The sequence below is a fragment of the Salvia splendens genome, chromosome 20, assembly GCF_004379255.2.
Source record: "Salvia splendens isolate huo1 chromosome 20, SspV2, whole genome shotgun sequence".
In the NCBI taxonomy this organism is placed as follows: domain Eukaryota; kingdom Viridiplantae; phylum Streptophyta; class Magnoliopsida; order Lamiales; family Lamiaceae; genus Salvia; species Salvia splendens.
In genome coordinates, this window is record NC_056051.1 from 3170328 (window position 1) to 3193675 (window position 23348).

The 23348-nt window shown below is 44.4% G+C and overlaps 3 protein-coding genes across 6 annotated transcripts; 1 reads left to right on the forward strand and 2 right to left on the reverse strand.

Moving 5' to 3' along the window:
- Positions 1-1320: 1320 nt before the first annotated feature.
- LOC121782777 (L-type lectin-domain containing receptor kinase S.6-like) lies at positions 1321-9160 on the reverse strand. The gene is made up of 2 exons (XM_042180724.1): positions 8034-9160; positions 1321-2291 (listed from the first exon to the last, which is right to left on the reverse strand). The coding sequence occupies exons 1-2, from the start codon at positions 9073-9075 to the stop codon at positions 1321-1323; spliced, it is 2013 nt and encodes a 670-aa protein (XP_042036658.1). The 5' UTR covers positions 9076-9160.
- A 588-nt stretch (positions 9161-9748) lies between these two features.
- Positions 9749-11555, reverse strand: LOC121782971 (protein MITOFERRINLIKE 1, chloroplastic-like). Its single transcript, XM_042180986.1, has one exon. It carries the CDS (start codon positions 11353-11355, stop codon positions 10120-10122), a length of 1236 nt encoding a protein of 411 aa, XP_042036920.1. The 5' UTR covers positions 11356-11555; the 3' UTR covers positions 9749-10119.
- Positions 11556-20286: 8731 nt separating this feature from the next.
- LOC121780813 (glycine-rich RNA-binding protein RZ1A-like) lies at positions 20287-22867 on the forward strand. 4 transcript variants are annotated; one of them, XM_042178448.1, is made up of 5 exons: positions 20349-20373; positions 21005-21121; positions 21587-21822; positions 21916-22473; positions 22652-22867. In XM_042178448.1, exons 3-4 carry the CDS (start codon positions 21811-21813, stop codon positions 22468-22470), a joined length of 567 nt encoding a protein of 188 aa, XP_042034382.1. In that variant the 5' UTR covers positions 20349-20373; positions 21005-21121; positions 21587-21810; the 3' UTR covers positions 22471-22473; positions 22652-22867. The 4 variants fall into 4 exon arrangements, with proteins under 4 accessions (XP_042034379.1, XP_042034382.1, XP_042034380.1 ...); XM_042178445.1 differs by lacking the exon at positions 21587-21822 and having other exon boundaries at positions 20287-20373; XM_042178446.1 differs by having other exon boundaries at positions 21587-22473.
- The last annotated feature ends 481 nt before the right edge of the window (positions 22868-23348 follow it).

Here is a 23348-nt window from a genome sequence, read left to right on the forward strand (position 1 = left end):
AAGAAATTTTAAAATATGATTATCATTCAAAAATAAATAATCAGCTAGGAGTACTATGTAACTCGAATAAAATTAATTTTATTTTGAGTAGCTCAAGAAATAGGAATTTTTTTTGTTAAATCTTTTTATTGGGGTTAAAAATTAAAACTTGAGTTTATTAATATCATAATTATTTTTTATTTGGGTTAAATACTGTTGACAATTGAAACATAAAAATGAATATAATAATATCTCACATCGGTGTACACAGAGCTTAATCCACTATATAAGTCTCATGGGTCTCTCCTCCTATCACCAATTGGTTTTAGGATGGAACTCATGGATTTCTATCATGGTATCAGAGCGGGTCACCGACTGTGGGTCATATTTAACTGACCCAGCAGTATATCTGAGCTGAAACCGAAAAAAATGACTGACCCAGCAGTATAACTGACTGAAAATTTGGGCCAGTGGTCCAACCGATCGAAAAAAAATTGGGCTGATTGTCCAATTGATCATAAAAAAGTCCAACCCCTCCAAGATTCATCTTGAAGGAAAATTTGGGTCAGTGGTCCAACCGATCGAAAAATCCAATTGATCATAAAAAAGTCCAACCCCTCCAAGATTCATCTTGAAGGTTTTAATTGTCCAATTGATCATAAAAAAGTCCAACCCCACTGGACCGATCGAAAAAAAATTGGGCCGATTCCAACCCCTCCAAGATTCACCTTGAAGGATTTAATTGTCCAATTGATCATAAAAAAGTCCAACCCCTCCAAGATTCACCTTAAAGGGTTTGAGGGAGGGTATTGACAATTGAAACATAAAAATGAATATAATAATACATAGAGATTAATCCACTATATAAGTCTCATGGCCCTCTCCTCCTATCACCAATTGGTTTTAGGATGGAACCCATGGATTTCTATCAAATACTACTCCCTCCGTCCCGGTCAAGATGACTCCTTCCTTGTAAGCATTGAGATTTTATAGAACTTTATTTTATGTGTTGAGTGGAGGGAATTAAATAATAGAGAGAATAAAATAAAAATAAATGTATTTTCATTTGTAATAATAGTTCATCTTTGTTGAGACAACTCAAAAGGAAAATGGGTAGGTGGGAGGGATGAAGTAGTTTAAAAATTTTAATGTTTTTGAGCTGATTATTGTCTTCTCACTGAATACAGCAGCACTTGACACAAATTTGCCTACACAAAATTTCTAACAAAATGTGAAATTTGGCTTAGTACAACTTAACAACTACAACATCAATCTTGTGGGAATGAATGAGTCATGAAACTGGAAAAAAGCAAGCAAAGAGTTGGTAGACACCGACTCAACTCAAGCATTAAAATCAGGGTGGAATTGGTTCTTGCTAAAATGTGTTCTAGGAGTAGACCATTGTGTGTCTGTATCATCACAACTCAACACCATTTCCTCAGCTGTCTGAGCCACAACTGACTGGATCATCACCACAGGCCTCTTGGTAGGCAAGGCCGGGAGCGGAGCCTCCCCTCTCAGCATCCGCGCAGCCTCCCTCATCCTCGGCCTCATCTCCCCGTTAGGGTGCACGCAAGCCAGCCCCACCACAAGCATCCTCTCCATCTCCCCACGGCTAAACCTCCCCACGAGCTTTGGATCAGCCGCCTCGACCAACCCCCCTCTCTCCCACATCCCCCACACATGCTCACTCAGGAGGCACCCCATTTTATCGACCGGGCGCCTCCCTGAGGCCACCTCCAGCACCACCACCCCGAAGCTGTACACGTCCGTCTTCACTGTAGGGATGCCCGAGAAGGCATATTCCGGCGCTAGGTAACCCATTGTCCCATCCCTCCCCCCTTCCATACCCCTCAAACTCTGCCTAAAAACCTCAGCCAGCCCGAAATCACCAAGTTTGGCATTCAACTCTACATCCAGCAATATGTTGCAAGTCTTGACATCTCTGTGGATGATCTGGCTGTCACACTCCTCATGAAGGTAAATCAAAGCAGACGCGACGCCAAGTACGATGTTGTGCCTCTTCTCCCATGTGAGGAGTCTCGAGCAAGGCGCTCGCCCGTGGAGGATCTTGTCAAGGCTGCCATTAGCCATGTATTCATACACAAGGACAAGCTCATTCATCTCACAGCACCACCCCTGCATCTGCACAAGATTCTTGTGCCTCAAGCACCCCGCCATTGTAGCAAACTCGGTGTTGAAAGGGACACGGGAGAACGATGGTTCATCGTAGTGATTCTCGTGGTTGAAACGCTTGATCGCCACGGTCCCACAATGTGGGATCTTGCCTACATACACCACGGATGAGCCCCCTTCTGTTACGAACTTTCGTCGCGCTCGACCTATCTTAGCTCGTTCTCGGCACGATCTTAGTTCGTTCTCGGCACGATCTTATTCCGTTCTCGGCAACTCGTTCCCGGCACTATCTTAACCCATCCTCGGCAATTGTTACAAGCCGAACTCGTGGTTTCCCGAGGTGATCCTAGCTTCGCAATACTCAATTAACTGAACGGTCAATTGCACCAACTAACCGATCGAGCTAACTAATCGAATTGAGATGAACAAGTAAGAAGTATATTGATGAGGATTGTCACGTACAACACGAATGAATCACAGAAAATAGGAAGGAATCAAGAGGAGCTGTAGATCCACGATCTACAGCAGATAAGAACAACAGCACACACAATTATCAACATAACAAAATGAGCTAGCTTCACTCTTATTTATACTTGTTTCTCCCGCGCTAAGCTTCCTATATCCCTTAACTCCACGTCATCTCCACCTCAGCGTAAGCATGTGTATGTCACGTGATGATTGCCAGCTGGCTTGAGTTAGTTACGCAGCAACTAACTCCTAACTAACTCCCAACTTCCAACGGTAACTTCCCACGGCTTTATTTGTAGCTCGCCATCTTGTGTTGCATGCATTTTACGCATGAATGATCATGCATGCAACAATACCCTCCACTTAGGGTTCCTTGTCCTCAAGGAACCAAGGAAAGCGTTCCTTAATCACTTCCGCAAATTCCCATGAAGCATCAGCTGGGGAACGGCCTTTCCAGTGAATTAGCCACTTTGTCGAAGCTTGATTGTGCCTTTTAACCATCTTCCTATCCAAAATAGCCTGAGGTACCGCATCATTGATGTGAGAGACAGTAGGTAAGTCCGTAGCTGGTCCAGTTGGTGGAGCTGCCGGCTTCAAGAGGGAAACATGGAACACATCATGGAGGGAGGCAGATGAAGGAAGATTCAGCTTATAAGCAACCTTCCCTATCTTGTCCGTGATCTGATATGGACCGAAAAATTTAGCTTCAAATTTATGGTGTTTACCCCGTAAAGATCGCTGCCTATAATCTTGCAGCTTCAGCCATACCCAATCACCAATTTGAAACTCCTTATCACTCCTATGTTGATCAGCTTGCCTCTTCATTCTATCAGCGGCCTTTTGAATGTTTCGTTTAAGGACAGAAATCATCTCCTCTCTATCTCTCAATGCTAAATCAACAGCTTCTACCTCAGAATCTCCTGGTAAGTATGGCACATGTAAGGGAGGTGGAAATCCATATAAAGCCTCAAATGGAGTCATTTGAATGCTGGAGTGATAAGTAGTATTATACCAATACTCCGCTAATCCAAGCCACTGATACCATGAGTGCGGTTTGTCACCCATAGAGCACCTCAAATAGCACTGTAAGCAACGATTGACAACTTCAGATTGGCCGTCTGTTTCAGGGTGGTAAGCTGTAGAAAAGAGCAATTCCACTCCTAACAAGGTCATAAATTCCTTCCAAAAAGTGCCCACAAAAATTGCTCCTCGATCACTGATAATCTTGGCAGGCATACCATGCAACTTAAAAACAGAATCCAGAAAGATCTCTGCCACTTTCTTGGCAGTAAAAGGATGAGAAAGAGCCATGAAGTGAGCATATTTGCTCAGCCGATCAACCACAACAAAGATGGTATCCTTTCCTTGTGATGGAGGTAATGCCTCAATGAAATCCATGGTAATGTCAGAGAATATAGCAGCTGGTAAGGGTAATGGTTGCAACAATCCAGCAGGAGAAGTATTCCCTGGTTTAAAACGTTGACAAGTCACACAAACTCGAACAAATTCTTTAACATCTTTCCTCATTTTTGGCCAATAACACAGAGCTGAAACTCTCTTATAAGTCCCCAATACCCCAGAATGTCCAGCCATAGCCGATTCATGAAATAAAGAAAGAATCTGAGCCTTTAATAGCAAATCATTGCCAACCACCAACTTTCCATTTCTCCTCAATTCTCCCTTATTCCAACTGAACTTAGGATGAGTAGTAGCATCTTGTTGTATTGCAGTCAATATTAACTGAATTTGTTGATCATTCTTCCAAGAGTCCTTGATTTTTGTGATAAGCTCAAGAGGAATGACAAAAGAAGTTAGAGCACATACCGTAGCATCAGGCACCCGAGACAGAGCATCTGCCACTGTGTTTTCACTACCCTTTTTGTATCTGATCTCATAATCGAATTGCATCAATTTAGTCATCCAAGCTTGCTGAGTAGGTGTGGTTAACTTCTGCTCCAGCAAATATTTGAGGCTTTGATGATCAGTTAAGATGATAAATCTCCTACATTGCAAATAATGCTGCCATTTCTTGACTGCCAAAAGAATTGCTAGTAATTCCTTCTCGTACACAGATAGTGTCTGATGTCTTGGAGATAATGCCTTACTGATGAAGGCTAGAGGATGTTTATCTTGCATAAGTACAGCTCCTATTCCAAAGCCAGAGGCATCAGTTTCAATAATGAAGTCTTTAGAAAAATCTGGCAAAGCCAAAACAGGTGCAGTTATCATAGCAGCCTTCAACTTATCAAAAGCTTCCTGTGCTTGTTCAGTCCATTTGAAGGTAATGCCCTTAGTTACCTCTATCAAGGGCCTGGCAATTGCTCCATAGTTATGAACAAATCGCCTATAATACCCGGTTAAACCAAGGAAGCTTCGGACATGCTTAATAGTTCTTGGTTTTGGCCAATTCTTGACAACTTCAATTTTCCCATCATCAGTAGCTACCCCTTCCTCAGAAATTACATGGCCCAAGTATTCAACTCTTCTACAGCCAAAGTTGCATTTGGATCGTTTAGCCAATAAACTGTGCTCTTTCATCAAAGCCATCACTGTGGACAGATGCAACTCATGTTCTTCTCTGCGTCGGATGTAGATCAAAATGTCATCAAAGAAAACCAAGATAAATTTCCTCAAATACTCTCTAAACACAGTATTCATCAGATTTTGGAAGGTTGCTGGAGCATTTGTCAAGCCAAATGGCATCACCAAGAATTCATAATGACCCGAATGTGTCTTGAAAGCCGTTTTGTGGATATCTTCTTGTCTCATTCTCACTTGCCAGTAACCGGATCTCAGATCTAACTTAGAGAACCAAGAAGCTCCACCTAGCTCATCCAAAAGTTCCTCTATGATTGGTATAGGATATTTATCCTTAACCGTGATGGCATTCAAAGCTCTATAGTCAACACACATGCGCCATGTAGAGTCTTTTTTCTTAACCAAGACAATAGGACTAGCAAAGGGGCTCTCACTCTGCCTTATCACCCCAGATTTGAGCATCTCTGAAATCATGTTTTCAATCACATCTTTTTGTTTTGCTGCATATTTATAAGGCCGTATGTTCACAGCATCAGCCCCCTCTTTCAAATTTATCTTATGATCGTGTTCCCTTTGAGGTGGTAGGGAATTAGGCTCTTCAAAAACTCCCTCATGTGCTGTCAAAATAGAACTGAGAGTAGGCCAAATTTCTTCCACACTAACAGCATAGTAGCCAAAAATATCACCTTCCACCGCCGGCATTATCTGATTTATCTTCCTTTCCTCTACATCTATCTCTTGTTGATTACACACATGGAGGTAGTTAAGTTGATCAGCCTTTGGTGACCATAATTCCCCTTGTAACTTCACTTGAACACCAGAAAGGTTAAACACCATACTCAGCTGGTGAAAGTTCCATGTAATTTCGCCCAATGTAGACAGCCAAGCACCACCTAATATCAAATCATATGTTTCCAAGGGAATAAGATAAACCTCAGCATGGAACCTAGCTCCTTGCATTTCCCACTCCAGATCAGTACACTTCTGATTACACTGGAGCAATTGGCCATTTGCAACTTCCACAGCCTTAGAGCTCACTGCAGTAAGATGACATCTGATTTTCTTAGCCATTGTGATACTCAAGAAATTGTGAGTACTACCCGTATCAATCAGAACTTTCAGAGGTTTCTTTTGGCATAATCCTCTAATTCTCATAACCTGAGGACCATCCTTACCCCACACAGCATGGAGAGATAACTGGAGGTCTGGCTTTTCCTCCTCATCTGCCTCTTCTTCATTATCTTCTTGCTCATCACACTCTATCAATTGTATCGCATAAGACTTCCTCTTGGAGCAGTGATGATTTGGAGTGTATTTTTCAGTGCACCAAAAACACTCCTTCTTAGCTCTCTTCTCATCTAACTCTTTAGGTGATAGATTTGTACTAACTCTAACACCTCCAAAGCGATTAGGCTCTTTGGTTCCTCCACTCCAATTGTTAGTATTCACCACAGGTTTATTAGTGGAGGTTACTGTCATAGGCTTATTATTCGAGTAATAACTGCTATTATTAGACACATTACTCTGCAGCACCTTAGGCTTAATTCCTAAAGCCTTCACAGTTAGGTCTTGCAATTTAGCTAAAGAATAAGCCTCAGCCAAGCTCTTAGGTCTAAACATTCTCACTGGCATTTGTAGTTCATCAATGAGTCCCGATAAGAAAAAACTAAGTGCTTGATCCTCTCGAATACCAGCTCTCGGATACAACTCATCAAAAGTATCCATATAAGATTGGAGCGTACCTCTTTGTTTGAGATTTCTCAGATCCGCAAGTGGATCTTCATAGGCTTGAGCTCCAAAGCGAGCTGCCAAGCATGAGAGGTAATATCCCCAATCTACGTATGCTTCTTCACCATGTAAACTCAAAAATCCTCTATGCCATTGGAGAGCCTTGCCTTCTAAGTGAATTGCTGCTACACGCACTCTCTCCTCCTCTGGAACTTTCGCTACTTGAAAAAAATAATCCGCTCTCATCGTCCATCCTTCGAATCCATCACCATCAAATTTAGGAAAATCATATCGAGTAGATCTCCAATCTGTTCGTACTTCACTGCTTCCCTCACCGCTCTCCCATGCGGCTTGCGTTCTCTGATTTTGTAAATTGAGCGTAGCAATTGATTGCGTCAGTTGCGAAATTTTGGTTGCCTGCTCTTGTATGATCTGATCTCGCTCACTCAGCTTCTGATCTATCATTTCCAACAGCTTTTTCTCCATTTCAGCGCTTCGAGTTACAATTCCGCTTTCCGAAGATCGAAGACTCTGGATACCACTTGTTACGAACTTTCGTCGCGCTCGACCTATCTTAGCTCGTTCTCGGCACGATCTTAGTTCGTTCTCGGCACGATCTTATTCCGTTCTCGGCAACTCGTTCCCGGCACTATCTTAACCCATCCTCGGCAATTGTTACAAGCCGAACTCGTGGTTTCCCGAGGTGATCCTAGCTTCGCAATACTCAATTAACTGAACGGTCAATTGCACCAACTAACCGATCGAGCTAACTAATCGAATTGAGATGAACAAGTAAGAAGTATATTGATGAGGATTGTCACGTACAACACGAATGAATCACAGAAAATAGGAAGGAATCAAGAGGAGCTGTAGATCCACGATCTACAGCAGATAAGAACAACAGCACACACAATTATCAACATAACAAAATGAGCTAGCTTCACTCTTATTTATACTTGTTTCTCCCGCGCTAAGCTTCCTATATCCCTTAACTCCACGTCATCTCCACCTCAGCGTAAGCATGTGTATGTCACATGATGATTGCCAGCTGGCTTGAGTTAGTTACGCAGCAACTAACTCCTAACTAACTCCCAACTTCCAACGGTAACTTCCCACGGCTTTATTTGTAGCTCGCCATCTTGTGTTGCATGCATTTTACGCATGAATGATCATGCATGCAACACCTTCCCCTATGATCCTGTCATGACTGAATCCATTGGTGGCTGATCTAATTTCACTCAGAGATAGCATCATCGGCACGGTCCTCCCATCGTGGAAATGATACGCCTGCCTCTGTTTCTGCGCCCGCTTGCATCCGTGGCGCCTGACAGCGCAGACGCAGGCGACCACGGCTGCTCCAAACAAGACAGTGAGCGCTGCGAAGGTCGTGAGAACGACAACCAAGATTAGAATCTCCTTCCGCATTCGACGATGCTGAAATGACCCGAATTCAATGGTGGTGTCGAATTGGGAGCAAACAGAGCAATCCCCTGTTTTGAGGCCATCCATCGCCATTGTGGGAGGGACGATTCCAAGAAAGGTCTTGAATCGCCACCGCTCCACGGTGTAGGCGGAGGAGCCCCTGACGTTTGCAGCGGTGAACCCGACGCTCATGGACTCTTTGAAGAGGGTGGAGAGGTCGATCTTGGAGGCGAGGATTGGCTGGCGGGGCCTAATTCGGTTGGAGTGGCTGATCCAGACGCGGATCGTGGTGTCGGAGTGGCGGTATTCGATCCATGAGGTGACCTCTCTGCCGTCGTTGAGGTTGATTTCGGCGGCGGCGGAGGAGGCGGGGGCGGTGTTGTCGACGGCGATGGCGACGCGGCTGGTGTTGGTGTCGAATTCGACGGCGAGGTAGGAGTCTTGGGGGATGAAGTCGGCGGTGGAGGAGGCGATGATGAAGGCGACGGCGTCGCCGGAGGGGCAGGAGTTGAGGGAGGTGGAGGCTGTGAAGGAGAAGCGGCAGGAGAAGGAGGCGGTGGCGTTGGTGGAACGGTCGAGGAAGCGGACTTGCTTGGAGAAGAATGCTCTGCCGACGCCGAAGGGGGGGGAGGGCGGAGGGGGGGCGGTGCAGTCCTTGGGTTTAGTGAGGGAGAATGAGTCAAGGTCGGGGTTGCTCCAGAATGCGTCTTCGAAGAAGGTGACGTTGTGGGCGGTGGAGATGGATGGGGTGAGGAGGAGGAAGAGGGAGAGGGCGCGGAGGAGATTGGGAGGAGACGGCGGCATTCTTGAAATTCCGGTTTGATTTTGGAGGGAAAATCATCCAGATTTTATGGGTTTTTTCTTGGAGTGGAATACGGAATAGGCTGTGGCTGAGTTTTGAATTGTTTTTTCAGGTAGTTTAACTTTTTGGGGTGAAGCTTGAGAAGTAAATAGTGGAGAAGTTGAGAGCCAAAATTCCACTTCGCTCTTTATTTTCTCTGTCGTTGCTATTAATTTTTCAGGAAAATTTTGACTGTAAAAATGAAATGAGATATTTTACTACTTTTGGCAGAATGAGAAATTTGTCATTTAGTATGTTGTTTAAGAACATGATCTTAATCTTTACAATCAAAATAAATATTGTAATTTGATTTGTTGTGTAAAAACATGATATGCCAAATACAACAAAGAATCGCTCATCGCCCATGGCCTCATGTTATTAAAGAAAGGTTTTCACACACTAGTTTAAAACAGATTCTTCTATCGAGTGGTTGCTAACAGATCTCCACTTCTGTCATCTCACTGCAGAGTCTTTGATTATTGAAGTTCTCCAACAATCTCAGATTGTTAATACCCCTCCGGTGACAACATTAGATGCAGAGCTTAGACGCTGTAATAAACCTCAATACCACATGAAGGAGAGCAACTCAACAAGGATTCCCCTAAACCAGTACATGAATGAAACTGCACACAAACATGGATCCAAACTAAGAGAAACACATTTATTTACCTTCCCAAATGCAGCTCATAAACATTCAACTATGATTTCTACACATCCATTTCATTTGCCAATTAACTATTACAATTGCAAACTGAGTTTACTCTAACAACATCCAGTGAAAGAACAAAAGTTTCCGTACAACATTCCTATGTATCATAACATATTAGGTAAATCCATAAGGCAGTATTGGGAAGAAAATCCAGTACTAATATGCTATGACTGTTATTGAACATGCCAAGTACAAAAACTAGTTGAAGTGGCTCAAAGCCTGAATAACTGGAACCCCTTCTTAAACAAACACCATCACATTAGAAGGCAAGTTTGTTAGAATTACTGCACTCAATATCTCAGCCACATTGATCAGCTACTGCATCAGCAGGAACGGCAGCAACTTCAAGCTCCTTTCTCCTTATATACTCATTCAAAATTGTAAGCCGGGCTGTCTCAAACGCAAAGTACCCTATAGCAGAAAAGCAAGCACTATAGAAAACTCGAGGCCCCATCCCACGAGTGAATCCAACCCACCCTTCTTCCTTAAGTATCTGCTTGACTGTATCCCTCACTCCTGAATACATGGCAGCAGAAACCTTGTTCACAGCCTCCCCCTGGCCCTGTGTCATCAGCCTAGTCTTCACTACATCCAAAGGAGTTGTCAAAGAGGCGGATATTGCCCCGGCCAAAGCCCCACAGCCAACACTCTGATACGGCTCCAAATTCGCCTGCTTTGTCTCCCTCAAGACCGCGGCTTTCAGATATTCAAATGACGAATAACTCAGAACACCAGCAGGCAGATTTCTAAGCAATGTGGCACTATATCCAGCGTACAGCCCCAAGATTCCATCTTTCTCCAAAATCCTCAACAAAACCTCCCACGATCGCCCCTTGGCGCCCGCCTGCATCCTCTGCGTGATCAATTCCTTCGGCACCATGATCGCAGACGACACAATGTTCCCCATCGCGCCAGCTGTTGGGGGGATCAACAGAGGCGGATAGCTCCCTATTCTCGACAAAAACGACTTCCCAAACTCACAAGTTCCGAAATAAACTGCAGAGGAAAACGTCGAGCCGACAATAACGGCGGAAACGCCACTGTAGAATCCCAGAATCCCCTCACTCTGGAAAGTCTTGACAATCACATCGAATGCACCTTTGTAAATTTCGGATGCCCCCTTTGTCTGCAGCCTGGTTTTGACCGTGTCGAGGGGATGAAGACAAACATATGTGAATGCACCGGCGATCCCACCAGCAGCAGCGCCGATGACCGCCCGCTCAAGAGTGGAGAGATTCTTGAATAGGGCTTGGGCCGCCGGCGACCCTCTAGCGGCCGGCTTGAGCCAATTGCGTTTTTGTGGGTTTTGAGAGAGGTCCTGGTTGGAAAGTGTGGCGGATGAGAAGGTCAATTTTGGTTTGGGGATTTTAGCAAACACCTTGCGTGCGGCTGCGGTTGGATTGGGTCTGGTGTGCGAGTAGGTAGGCGAGGAGGAAATGAGAGTGTTGAGATGGTTAAATGATGAATTGAAATCGGTCAGAGTGTGAGAATTTGGGGAGAGAAGGATGAGAGCATTGCCCGTCGAAGTTTCCATTTAGACTGAAGTTTGATTTTTATCGGAAATTTGCAGCGTTGCTTGTTTATTCAAAGCACGTTGGTGGCGGAGGTAGATGGGGGATTGGGGATGGGGTTTAGGATGTGTGTGGAAAAATTCAGTAATGTTTTGGTTAGAAATAAAAGAGGCATAGTTTTGGACTGGAACACACATAACATAGGGCCATAGGGGGTGGTTTATTGCAACTCTCCCTGTCCGGAACTAAAATTGTACTGTTCCTCAATGAAATGGTCTAAATTTCACAATATTTTGCAACCTTTCATAGTAAATTCTGATTTATAAAAGTTTTAAAATTTAATATTGGCATAACCTATTAGCTATAACTTAACGAGGAATGATATGTTGAGCGCTCTCAGAGCATCTGCAATAGGGACGAATGTCCCGGCGGACATCCCAAAACACATTCGGCCACGTCATAAAGATTTCTCATAGCATTGCCACGTCATAAGGACATCTCACTCCACAATAGTGGACATCCCTAAGGACATCCCGGTAGACATCCACAATAATCAAAATTCACAAATATGCAATTTTGCGGAATTAAAATTTCAACACGAATACGGGAAATATGCAACCATTTTTATTTCAAAAAAAAGCATACATATTTAAATTAAAAAAAGTACATAGTTCACCCAAAAAAATCATCTCAAACCAAAAAACGATTCAAACAGAGTACATGTTATGCCTTGAATCTGTATAGTTTCCCGCTAGCCGAACGGGGTCTCGCTGGCCCGACGGTAGGAAAGTTTTTTTTTGTTTTAAGCCTTCATTTTCGACGATAATACATGCGTCAGAGTTTTTAAAAAAATTGTATATATAGAGTTAGCAACGAGCCATATATATAGAGTTTTAAAAAAATAAAAAAATTCAGATGTTCGTCGTGACACCGCAATAGCGGACGTCCGCTGAAACCGACAGACGACCTCTCATCCGTCGGGGGACGTCCGCGTCCGCCTCATTTGATGCAATAGCGGACGTCCGCCCCGACGTCCCCTATTGCGGATGCTCTTAGTGAGCGCCAGCTTGAGCGGCTACCACGTAATTGCCTTTTATTTATTTATTTATTTATTTATTTATTTCTTTCTCTCTCCTCTTACTTACATACACGTTCTTCTTCAAACTCCTCTAAAATTCTACTTCTCTCTGCAAAAGTTAAAAAATCTCTATACTTCTCTTCCACAATATCTTCTTCACAATTCATTCATCACACTGAAAGAAAGCTTCGGAAGCCATGAACACACACACAAGAGATATATTTGCAGAGAGCTCTCAAATCGAGATCTTTCTGGTATTCAAATGTATCCAGATGCAATACATATATACTACATTCAAACGATCTAAAACATTGTACTAATCTACTTTAACAAACTCTGCAAGGCTTGTTTCCTCTTTAAACCGCGCAACACCACGTCGCGCCAAGTACATAAGTGGTCCTCCATCTTAGATGGCTTGTCCGCGGTTTCAACACGTGCAAGGTTGATCATTGGCTCCTTTTGTGCCGCATACTCCTTACTCTTCTTTGTCTCATTCTCAGCTTCAGCTCTCGTGGAGTTCATGATTGTTTTGGCTCGCGCACAATGCTTTGCAGCTTGATCAGCTTGACGGTCCAGTGACTTGAGAGAATGTACTGCAGCTTGATCAGCTTGGCGGTCCAGCGACTTGAGATCAGGCATTGTGGCTTGTTGATCAACTCGGCATGTGGCGGCTTGATCAACTTGGTTAGCAGCGGCTTGATCAACTTGGTTAACAGTGGCTTGATCCAGCCTAGGCGTCCGATAATCTCTTCCTTGATCAACAACTTGATCAATTTGACATGCAGCGGTTCGGTCAACTTTGATATCATTTCCAATACACACTACACCAAACTTGAAACATTCAGGATTTTTTTTGACCGCCAGTGAACAGGAAGATAGGGTTGAAGGAAAAAAAAAGGAAAAGAGCTCCAATTCGATTGCTTTTACGCCAATTGGTAGACGCAATTTCTTGGGGATATTTATCTCATTGACCAATTTCGTTCCTTCTTTCCCAATTCAAATAAGAACGGTGGCGTTGGTCTTCTCTCTCTCTTGATTTTTATCGATCTCTCTCATTCTCGGTGATAATCATTGATAGAAACCCCCGTAGCCACTTTCAAATTCCCCAATTTTATTGAACCCGTGCGTAACTCAGTCATTGACCATCACTGCCTGGAAATTGATGCGGCGACCTACACCTCAACAAGTCCATCCATCGAGCCACTTCCAGTGCTCGGAATTTGATGCAACTAGAGCTTAAGAGCATCCACAACCGTGCTCTTGCCAGCGACACGGTTGAGGGCCCGGGCGGTACTATTCATGTCTGCTCTCTGGCAAGAGCACAACACCCACAACTGTGCTCTTCCGCAAGGACGAGCACAATTAATATAAAATTCAATTAAACAAAAACATTTTCATAATATTAAAATCCATTTAAAAACCACAATAAATATTACAAATTACAAATAAAATTAAAAAATACATAATTAAAATCCTAAAAATTAAAAATTACATAATTAAACTCCTTAAAATTAAAAATTACATAATTAAAATCCTAAAAATTAAAAATTACAAAATTAAACTCCTAATAAGACTACGCATCCGGCGGGATCAACCCCAATTGTTTTTGGAGACCTTTTATCATGGTCTCGTGTGTTTCAAGTTGCGTGGGGGTCATAGATGACCTATCGGCCATATTGAGTTGGCTTAAGAGCATCCACAGCGAGTTGTTCGGGGGTGGAGGTGGCACATAGGGAGCGGGAGCGGCTTCGGGAGTGGCTTCGGGAGTCGAGCCGCGACGACGGTTGGCCGCCGCCTTCTTCCTTCCTTGGGGGCGGCGTTGGAAACCGCTCGGTCCGGCGTCGGGGCTACCCAAGTTAGCTCCGGCGAATGGCTAGCCACTTCTTCCGAGCCGGAGTCGGATAGGGCTACCGACCTTGATCGTTTGGAGGAGCAGCTAGAGGAGGATGTTATGTCTCCCTTATACTTCGGGTGCGTCTGCGTCTCCTGCCAAACGTTAAGATATTTGAACGACTTACCGTTCATGGATTGGTAGGTGCTCAGCGCGGCGGTGATGATGTCGACCTCGCTTCGGCCGCTCCCGGCATTCCGGGACTCCTGGATGAAATAGCCGTTGAACTTGCCAATTTCTTCGTTGGCTCGACCGATGCAGTTGCGCACCATACTCTCATTGCGCTCGATCGTTCCCGGCGGCCGATTTGCATTGTACCGGCTAGAGACGCTCCACCAAAAGTGATCGCCGGATTGGTTCGTTCCAACCACCGCATCTTCGGAGATTTCCAAGTACGCCTTGAACAATCTTTCCATCTCCGCCGGTGAGTACGGTGTGCGGACACCGGCGCGAGATGGAGGAGTCGGCATTTGGGAAGGGGCGCGAGGCCTAGGCTCCGGTGTCCACCCGTAGCGCCCTTCGGAGGCACCTTGGTCGTCAATTGGGTATGGACGGTAGCCACCCGGAACGGCCGAATCTTGGGTTTAAGGAGGGGCCGAATATTCCGTTTCCGGACTAGGAAACTGTTGTGAACAGAACCATTCGGGGTTCCAACCGTGGGAGCCCGAAGGGTTATCGTTTTGGCCGGACGTAGTGATGTTGTAGGGTATGAGAGAATGAAGATGAAAATGGATATGAGAGAATGGAGATGAGAATGGATATTGGAGAATGATGATGAGAGTTGTGTAGTTTGATGTGAATTTTTGGGGTGAAATTGGGGGTATTTATAGATGAAAGTGTGTATTTTTGGGGTAAAAAAATGAAAAAAAAAGTGTAAAAAACGGTTATAAACTGATATATTTTTTTGGGGAAGTGAATTTTTTTTTATCGGTTTTTTTAATAAAAAACCAATTTTTAAAAAAATAAATAAATAATGTTTAAATGCAACGGCTACGCAGTTGACGAATGGGAGTGCGCCACGTGTGCGTCCGCTGGCACGGACGTGCTCGATACATCGAGCAGCGCCGTGTCAGCGGCGCGAGCGCAGCGGCGGCGGATGGCGTCCGTGCCAGCTGCGCGGACGGCGGTGGCGATACATCGAGCAGCGCCGTGTCAGCGGCGCGGACGGCGGTGGCGACGGACGCCACCGCTGCGCATGCTCTAAGATTTTATGCATTTTACTCAAAGATGGATTGACTCTGTACTTGGTTGGAAGTTAATGTGTCAGCATGTGAGATTAATTTGTGTGTGTAGACATATATTTTTTCAATGTTGATAATGAATTTGAATATTTTATACTATTGTTGTCTGTTTTGGTTGTTGAATAAATCATATTTGTATGAATTATCAGGTGAATTGAGATTGTTAGGATCTAAGTTTTGATAATTCTTGATACTCAAATTGTTTGAGAAAATGCTAAAGTAAAACCTTGCTCTTATTCAATAAAAAATTCTTTTATTCTTGCTTCCTTCGTCCTAATTCCATCTTGAATTTAGGTTTTGGTTGATCTTATGAGTGGAGAAGGTGGAGATTGCTTTTACGCCAATGTATTCTCCGAGTGTATTTTATCTTATATTCATTAGGCCATCCACAACGCCGTTCCTATACCGTTCCTTAAACTACTATTTGCGGGCCCCACTGTACTTTTTACTCCATTCCTTAACTAAGGAACGGAACCTGCAACCCTCCGTTCCTTAGCCGTTCCTTAACCGTTCCTTAAATTACTATTTATTCAATTTCATTTCTTATTTTTATTTCCAACCCAATTCAATTAAAACAAACACACTTTATTTAAAAACACACAACATTAAAAAAAATTACAACTTAAACCTAAAAAAATAAAAAACACACAATTAAAATCCTAAAAAAATAAAAAACACAAATAAAAAACACACAATTAAACGTGGGAAAATACAAAAACTACTCCGCCGGCTAATCATCGTCCGGAGGCGGTCGAGGTTGAGGGGGAGTCGGAAGGCCAACTTGTGCTGCCATATGCACAATTCCGTTCCACCAGGTCACGAATTGGGCGTACGAGAAGCAGGAAGTGTCCGCCATTGTGGCGGTCATGTACGCCACCATAAGTGTGTCCGAGCCTCCCCGCGAGCCCGATCCCAAGGCCGGCTGGCTTGATTCGCCTCGGCCCTTCCTCGCTCTAGCCGCCTTCGCCGCCTTCGTCCCTTGCGGCCGACGGCGCCCACGGCTGGATCCCCCGTATTCGCTGGCCGTATCCGCAAACACCTGCGGTTCACCCTCGCTGCCCTCCCCGGTGTCACCAGACGAGTAGTTGCCGCTCGTCGTGTGCTTCGTGCGCTTTGAGGTTGAGCCCGAGCTGGAGCGGACACCGCCGACCCACCTTTCCTCGTCCTTGACGAGCTGCCAAATACCGGTGTCCTGGTGGGAGGCGCGCAAAGCCGCCCTCAGAATGTCGGCGCCCGAAGCTCCGCTTCGGCCGAGTAGATGCCGCAGAATTTTTTTGACCTGTAAGTCGACTCAGCCAAAGTGAGCACGGAGCATTGTATATTTGCGCTTCCGGACCCCTTTCGGCTTAGTCTGGTGGTAGACATCATGGACCTTTTCCCAGAAGCACTTGGCGGCTTGTTGATTCCCGACGATGGGATCGTACAAGACGGTGAGCCAGGCATTGTACACAGCCTTTGTTTCTTCGTTGCTGTACGGATGCCGGCCCAGATCCTCCGGTTCCTCCTCCTCCTCCTCGGCCGCCTCAGACGCAGCCTTGGAGCTTCCACCGCCTCGGCCTCCTCCCTGGGTGGGTTCAACGGGGATATCCTCCCGAATCTGGGACAATCCCTGAGAAGGCCGCGAGGCGGAGGGTTGAGCGTATGCATCCACATCGAAAGTGGGTGGTTGGTACCCACCCCGCGTCGCCGACCCCTGGGTGCCCAGCGTCGACGAACCGGAACCACCAAGTGTGTTGTACATGGTCTCCCAATCGCCGAACGCGTTGAAATCCCACCCACCGGAGCCGCCACCGCCGTAGTTACCGTCGCCGGACATTTTGTGAAGAGATTGAATATGAAAATTGGAGAGGAAATGAAGTTGATTTAGGAAGAATAGATGTGTAGTTGTGTGTGAAATGAGGATGAATTAGGAGTATTTATAGAATAAGAAAATAAAAAATAAAAAAAATTAAAAAACGATAAAAAAACGGTAATAATACCGTTAATTTTTTTTTTATAAAATCAATTTTTTTTTTAAAAATAATTATTGCGTCAGCACGTGACGCCGCCCACTCGCGGGCCGGCGAGTGGGCGTCACGCACGACGCGGGGGAGAGCCACGTCGCCGAAGCGCGTGGCGGCACAGACCGTGCCGCGAGTCGTGCCGTCGGCACCCGGCACGGCATGGGAACGGAACCTCGACGAAACCATGCTCCGCAACGCGTTCCGCTGCAAAGTCGTTCCGGCGGAACGGCACGCGGAACGCCGGCCGCCCGCGTTGCGGGTGCTCTTAGTTCATATGTTAAAAAACAACTCTAGCAGTAGTAGTATTTCCAGAGAGCAGATCTGCAGAAAAATACTAGTAAGATTTTAGCGAGTAGAAAATTGTGGAAGATAATTAGAGAGATTTTTTAACTTTTGCCGAGCGGTAAATGTTCAGGTAGAATTTTAGGGCATCCAAAATGAGAATAGCTCAGCCATAGCCCAGCCACAAACTCCTTATGCCATATCATCAGCACTAAAAATCCTCCTACCACATCATCAGGACAAGCAAATAGCCCAACAATAGCCTAGCCACATCATTCAAAATTATATAAAACAAATAATTGACAATCACACAAAATACGGAATTAAATTAACGACACAGATACGGGAAAATTCAATATTATTATTTAAAATTTAAAAAAGTACATTAAAAATTACATTAATTTAAAAAAAATTACATTATTTTAAAAAAATCCCCGACCTCCGCCACACTCCTCGTCTTCGTCGCCCCCGTCGCCGTCGGTACCCCCTACCGTGGTGGCCTTCAAATCGTCACGCATGCTCACGAGCAATGCGTGAATAAAACTCTTCTCCTCGGGGTCCTCTGCCGCCTTCCAATCGGCTAAGATCTTGACCATCTGAGCACGCGTTTGTTGACGCGCGAAGAATTTGAGATCCTCTATCGACTGGCCAAGGGGGGATGCCGACTGGACCTCCTGGGACCCCCCGACGCCCCCCCTCGCCTCCCGTTGCACCCACCTTTGACCAACTGGGAGAGTTCGGCGAGCGAACGATGGAGGGGACGGGAGCTCCTGAGCACCCTCGGGGAGGTCGTGGGAACCGCCGCTGCTGCCGCTATAATCACCGGTATAGTTCAGTCATTGCTTCTTCGGCCAGCCAGCGTCGACACCTGCCCGAAACTTCTCGGAGTCGTTCAGCACCTCATAGCAGTTCCAGTAGGTGAACTCCTTATACAACCCGGGCTGGGGGAAGGCTTTCTCCGCTATCCTCCTGCAGTCATCCTCCGTTTGGCCACTGCTCTGCATGCGGAGGGCGTTGGCGTACAAGCCCGAAAATCGGGAGACCCCAGCCCTGATTCGGTCCCACGCCTTCCGGCACTCCTCCCCGTTGCGCGCCCTCCCCTCCAGGCAAAATGCCTTGTAGGCTGCTGCTATTTTGGCCCACATGTTGACGATCCTTTGATTGTTCGAAGTGAGGGGATCATTGCAAACACTCACCCACGCCTTGGACAGCGCGACGTTCTCCGCACCCGTCCACTTCCTCCGTACCGAGCAGTCGTCCTCACCCGGCTGCGATGACTCGCCGACCCTCTTGCCCTTCCCCTTGCCCTTCTTCTTTGGGGGCACCGACCCCGCCCTACCCCCCCGTTTGAACGGGAGTTTCCGGAACACCGAGAAGATCAAACCCCAACTCCTCTAAGGAGAAAGTCTCATATTGCGTGAACTGCGCCTCCGTTGGGGTCGATGTGTGAGAAGAAGCAGTTGAAAAATCAAAACTGGGGAGATAGACGTTTCCCCCCCCCCCGGGCGTCCCCTGCATCGCCGGGTGCCCACCCATACATCATCTGCATCCCTGTAACCCCCCCGGCAGACTCCCCCAGGCTGCCATCCCGGACATCATCTACTGCCACGGGTACATGTGGTAGTACCCCGGCATCGGACCCCATCCACCTCCCACGAGTACCGGGGGAGTTTGAGACCCGCTCGTCATTGGAGTACCTTCGTTGTTTTTCTCCATTTCACGTTGTTGATCTTGTACAGAAATTAAGATAGAGAGTACTCGTTAAAACAAGTGGTGTGAATGAAAATGACGTGCAAAGCGCGTATATATAGTGTTTCGAAAATTAAAAAAAAAAAAAATTTCGTTGGCAGATGGCTAACCGGTCCGGAGCCTGCAATGGCGGCGAGCGGACCGGCGAGCGCATCGATCAGCGCTCGCGGATCGGCATGCGCTCCCCAATTTTTTCGCTGAAATGGCGCTCGCCGATTTTTTCGCCGAAATGGCGCTCGCCGGTTACAATGGTTCGGCGAGCACCGGAGATCGGCTAGCCGGTCCGCTCGCCGCCATTGTGGATGCTCTCAGGGGAGTAAAAGTTTGAAGAAGAACGTGTACGTAGGTAATAGGAGAGAGAGATAAATAAATAAATAAATAAATAAATAAATAAAGCAATTACGTGGTAGTTGCTCACGCTGGCGCTCACTAGGAGCCCTCAGCATATCATTCCTCATAATTTAATTGTGATTAAAAGTTATAATATGCATTTTAATTAACCACGATGGCATTTTTGTTAATTTTCTAAAAAGTCCATATTTATATATGTATAGATATAGATAATTGGATTTTAGATTGAGTGGAAAATCAAATAAAAAAACGATAGAACATTGGAACAGAAAAAATAAAGAAACATACTCTTTTAGTGACGTGGAATGGTAAAATACCTGAAGGGTACACATGTAATTTCGAATAATTGAAAGCCGAAAGAAGAATATAGGGTTTTTGAATCGATTAATCCTCACTTCCTCATCCCAGAAGCTGCTTTACTCCAACACCGAATCGCAGCGGCGCAGGTTTGATTTCAACCATACTTTCGATTGTATTCCTACCGTTCTTGTATGTTTGTTTAATCGATTTCAATTTTTCATTCGTCACAGTAATTTTGATTCATGACTGTATTGTGTCTAAGATAAACAAATAATTGCGAAATCTGCGCTTTGGTTTCCCTTTTTAGTGTTATTGCTGTTTATTTTGTCGGTTAATTCACCCCTGCGGCCGAATTTGATGTCGTGAATTCGTTTTTTTTTTAAATCCATGTGCTTGTGAGAGAATACAATTTTTCTGTATCTGGAAAGATTTTTCTGTTTGCTCCGGTTTTAGGCAATGCTATAAAGTGGTATGCTGAGTAAAAAGAATGTTGGATTGATTTTACCTGGTGCCTTTTCTATATTTGTTTTCCTTTTACTATAATATACGAAACATGAACCACATCTTAGCTGGTTTACAGTTTACTCATCTGGATTTCGGATCAGCTACTCCTTATGTATGTACAATAAGTCATTATGCATGTGTGCGCATATTTCTAAATATTTGGGGTCATGTGGTCAGTTTGTTTATCTCTGAACTTGAATAAGGTAGCAAAATTTGTTATAATTGCTTGGGCTGTTATTAGTTTTAACAGTATTTAATGTCTACTATGCACAGTGAAATATGGGGGACCAGGATGAATTTCGCTGCTTTATTGGTAATTTAGCATGGTCAACTTCAGATAGGGGATTGAAGCAGGCATTTGAGAAGTTTGGTCATCTTGTGGAGGCGAAGGTATGAAAATCAGTTTTTCTTTGTGTTTTATTGGAGATCGTTGTTCCCTTATACTAGTGTTTTCTTGTTACACCTTTTACTTCCTTTTCTAATATAATGCATTCTTGGAATCCTGACTGACAAACAGAATCTGTACTTAATTATTGGTGCTATATAGTATTATATTTCCATCTCTTACTTGTCTTTGTTTATGATACTGTTCCCGATTGCAATATGTTATAGGTCTTCATGTTTAAAATTATACAAGTATTTGACAACCTTTCGTGAGAACATAGTGATCTGTATATTTGTTTCTGAGGTTTAGTGGGCTTGCATTTTGACTGTGACCTAAATAATTTTGTGATATTATGTCAGATATTGCAAGCACTTAGTTGTCAACTTACCTGGTGAACCGTTTACCAGCTTTTAGTTGACTATAGTGTTGCTCCCATTTTTGTGTTTTAAAGTTTGTTTTTTCCTTGAAAGCTGGGTGCAGGAAAAAATGGGAATGTCTGTTCACTGTTCATGCCAAAATTATTTATTGAATTTACTGTGGGAAGGAAACGGAAGTGTACTGGTATCGATGATGACCGTGTGTTAAATATTGCTGACTATTGAAGTTCGTAACATGTATATTTCGAAAAGAGGTTCCTTTTAAAAAGATTATGTTCAGTGAACTGGGATGTGACTTGTGAGTAAGCTGGAATGAGATGCATCATAAGGTCCATCCTTCTATTTCATGCAATTTATCTCACATATTAAGCTTTTCATTTTTGGAATAGTAAGCTCCGTAAATTTATATGGTTCTTTTCCAGGTTGTGCTTGACAAGGTTTCTGGCCGCTCTCGTGGTTTTGGGTTTGTTTCATTCGAAGAAGAGAGAGCTATGGAAGAAGCCATCAAAGCAATGAATGGAATGGATTTGGATGGGCGGGACATTACCGTTGATAAAGCTCAACCCAACCAGGGAGGTAGAGACAGGGATGGATACAGAGACCAGGATCGTGACAGGGGGCGTGATCGTGATAGGGGTAGGAATCGTGACAGTGGGGGAGGGCGTGGATCAGGTGGAGACTGTTTCAAATGTGGAAAGCCGGGCCATTTTGCTCGAGAATGTCCCTCTGGTGAAGGAGCTAGAGGAGGGGGTGGTAGATATGGTGGAAGGGATGACAAGTATGGAGGTGGAAGTCGCTATGGCCCTGACCGTAATGGCGATAAGTATAGTGGGCGTAGCAGAGACTCTGGTCGAGACTCAGGGCGAGACTCTGGGCGAGACTCTGGCAGAGATCGTGGCGGATCAGGAAGTGATAAATATAGTCGTGATCGATCTGGACCTTATGAGCGTCCTGGATCAGGCAGTTTTCGCTCATGATTGGTATGTCACATTTCCTCTCATTCATAATGGGCATGTGTCTTTTACATGCACGAATAACATACCTTGGTCACCTATGGTCAACACCTTTCAATCATTTTTAACATAAACACCAAATTGTGTTACCTTGTAATATCCCTTGTTACGTTCAATCACTTATTCATGACATTTTTCTTTGCAGCTACTGTACTGCAGTTTGCCAGTTTGGATGGCATGTTCAAGATCAACCCTTTCTTGATTTGGTCATTTCAACTAAAGCACTTTTAGCTGTATGAGGCTTTGTTACTAAAGGGTTCTCATGCTATGTGACTTATTTTCGTTTAGTTTGTGGAATTATGTCCTGGAATTTTACATTTTGGATTTTTGCCCATTAAAATATTAGTTTTGCTTGTTTGAATTTCTTCCTTGGTTATGTTGATATCCTTATATGGGTTAAGAGATTAATACTATATGTGATCTTACAGTTTTCTAGTATTTTTTACAGAGCTCTTCATTCTAAATTTCCAACTGATTCAATTTGCTGAAGCAGCAATCCTTTACTCGAGTCTTTTGACTCTTTTCATATTGCCTTGTTGTAATATTATATCATACATCTTTGCTTAGAATCTCTCTTCTTTTTTGGAGTAAAAAGTTTGATTTTATTATCTCTTTGTGATTGCATCTCTTGCTTGCTCTGTGATTGACTGATGATACTTAGTTCAGATCGAAATAGATTCAAGCATTGTTTGGATTGCTCTTGACTCAACCAGTTCGAAAGAAGAGTTAATATTTTTATTTTTTCTCTATAATTTGTACTTCTTGAAACGTAAACGTATAAATATTTATGATTCATTGTTATAATTGCATAGATTTTTAGCTACTCCAAAATGCTCGTGGAG

Coding starts and splice junctions, on each gene's coding strand:
- LOC121782971 (XM_042180986.1), bottom strand. CDS start 11,355: ATGGAAACTTCGACGGGCAATGCTCTCATCCTTCTCTCCCCAAATTCT.
- LOC121780813 (XM_042178445.1), top strand. CDS start 21,011: ATGGGGGACCAGGATGAATTTCGCTGCTTTATTGGTAATTTAGCATGG. Junction 21,122..21,915: donor GTCATCTTGTGGAGGCGAAG/GTATGAAAATCA, acceptor GTTCTTTTCCAG/GTTGTGCTTGACAAGGTTTC.
- LOC121782777 (XM_042180724.1), bottom strand. CDS start 9,075: ATGCCGCCGTCTCCTCCCAATCTCCTCCGCGCCCTCTCCCTCTTCCTC. Junction 2,292..8,033: donor TGACAGGATCATAGGGGAAG/GTGTTGCATGCA, acceptor TCGTAACAGAAG/GGGGCTCATCCGTGGTGTAT.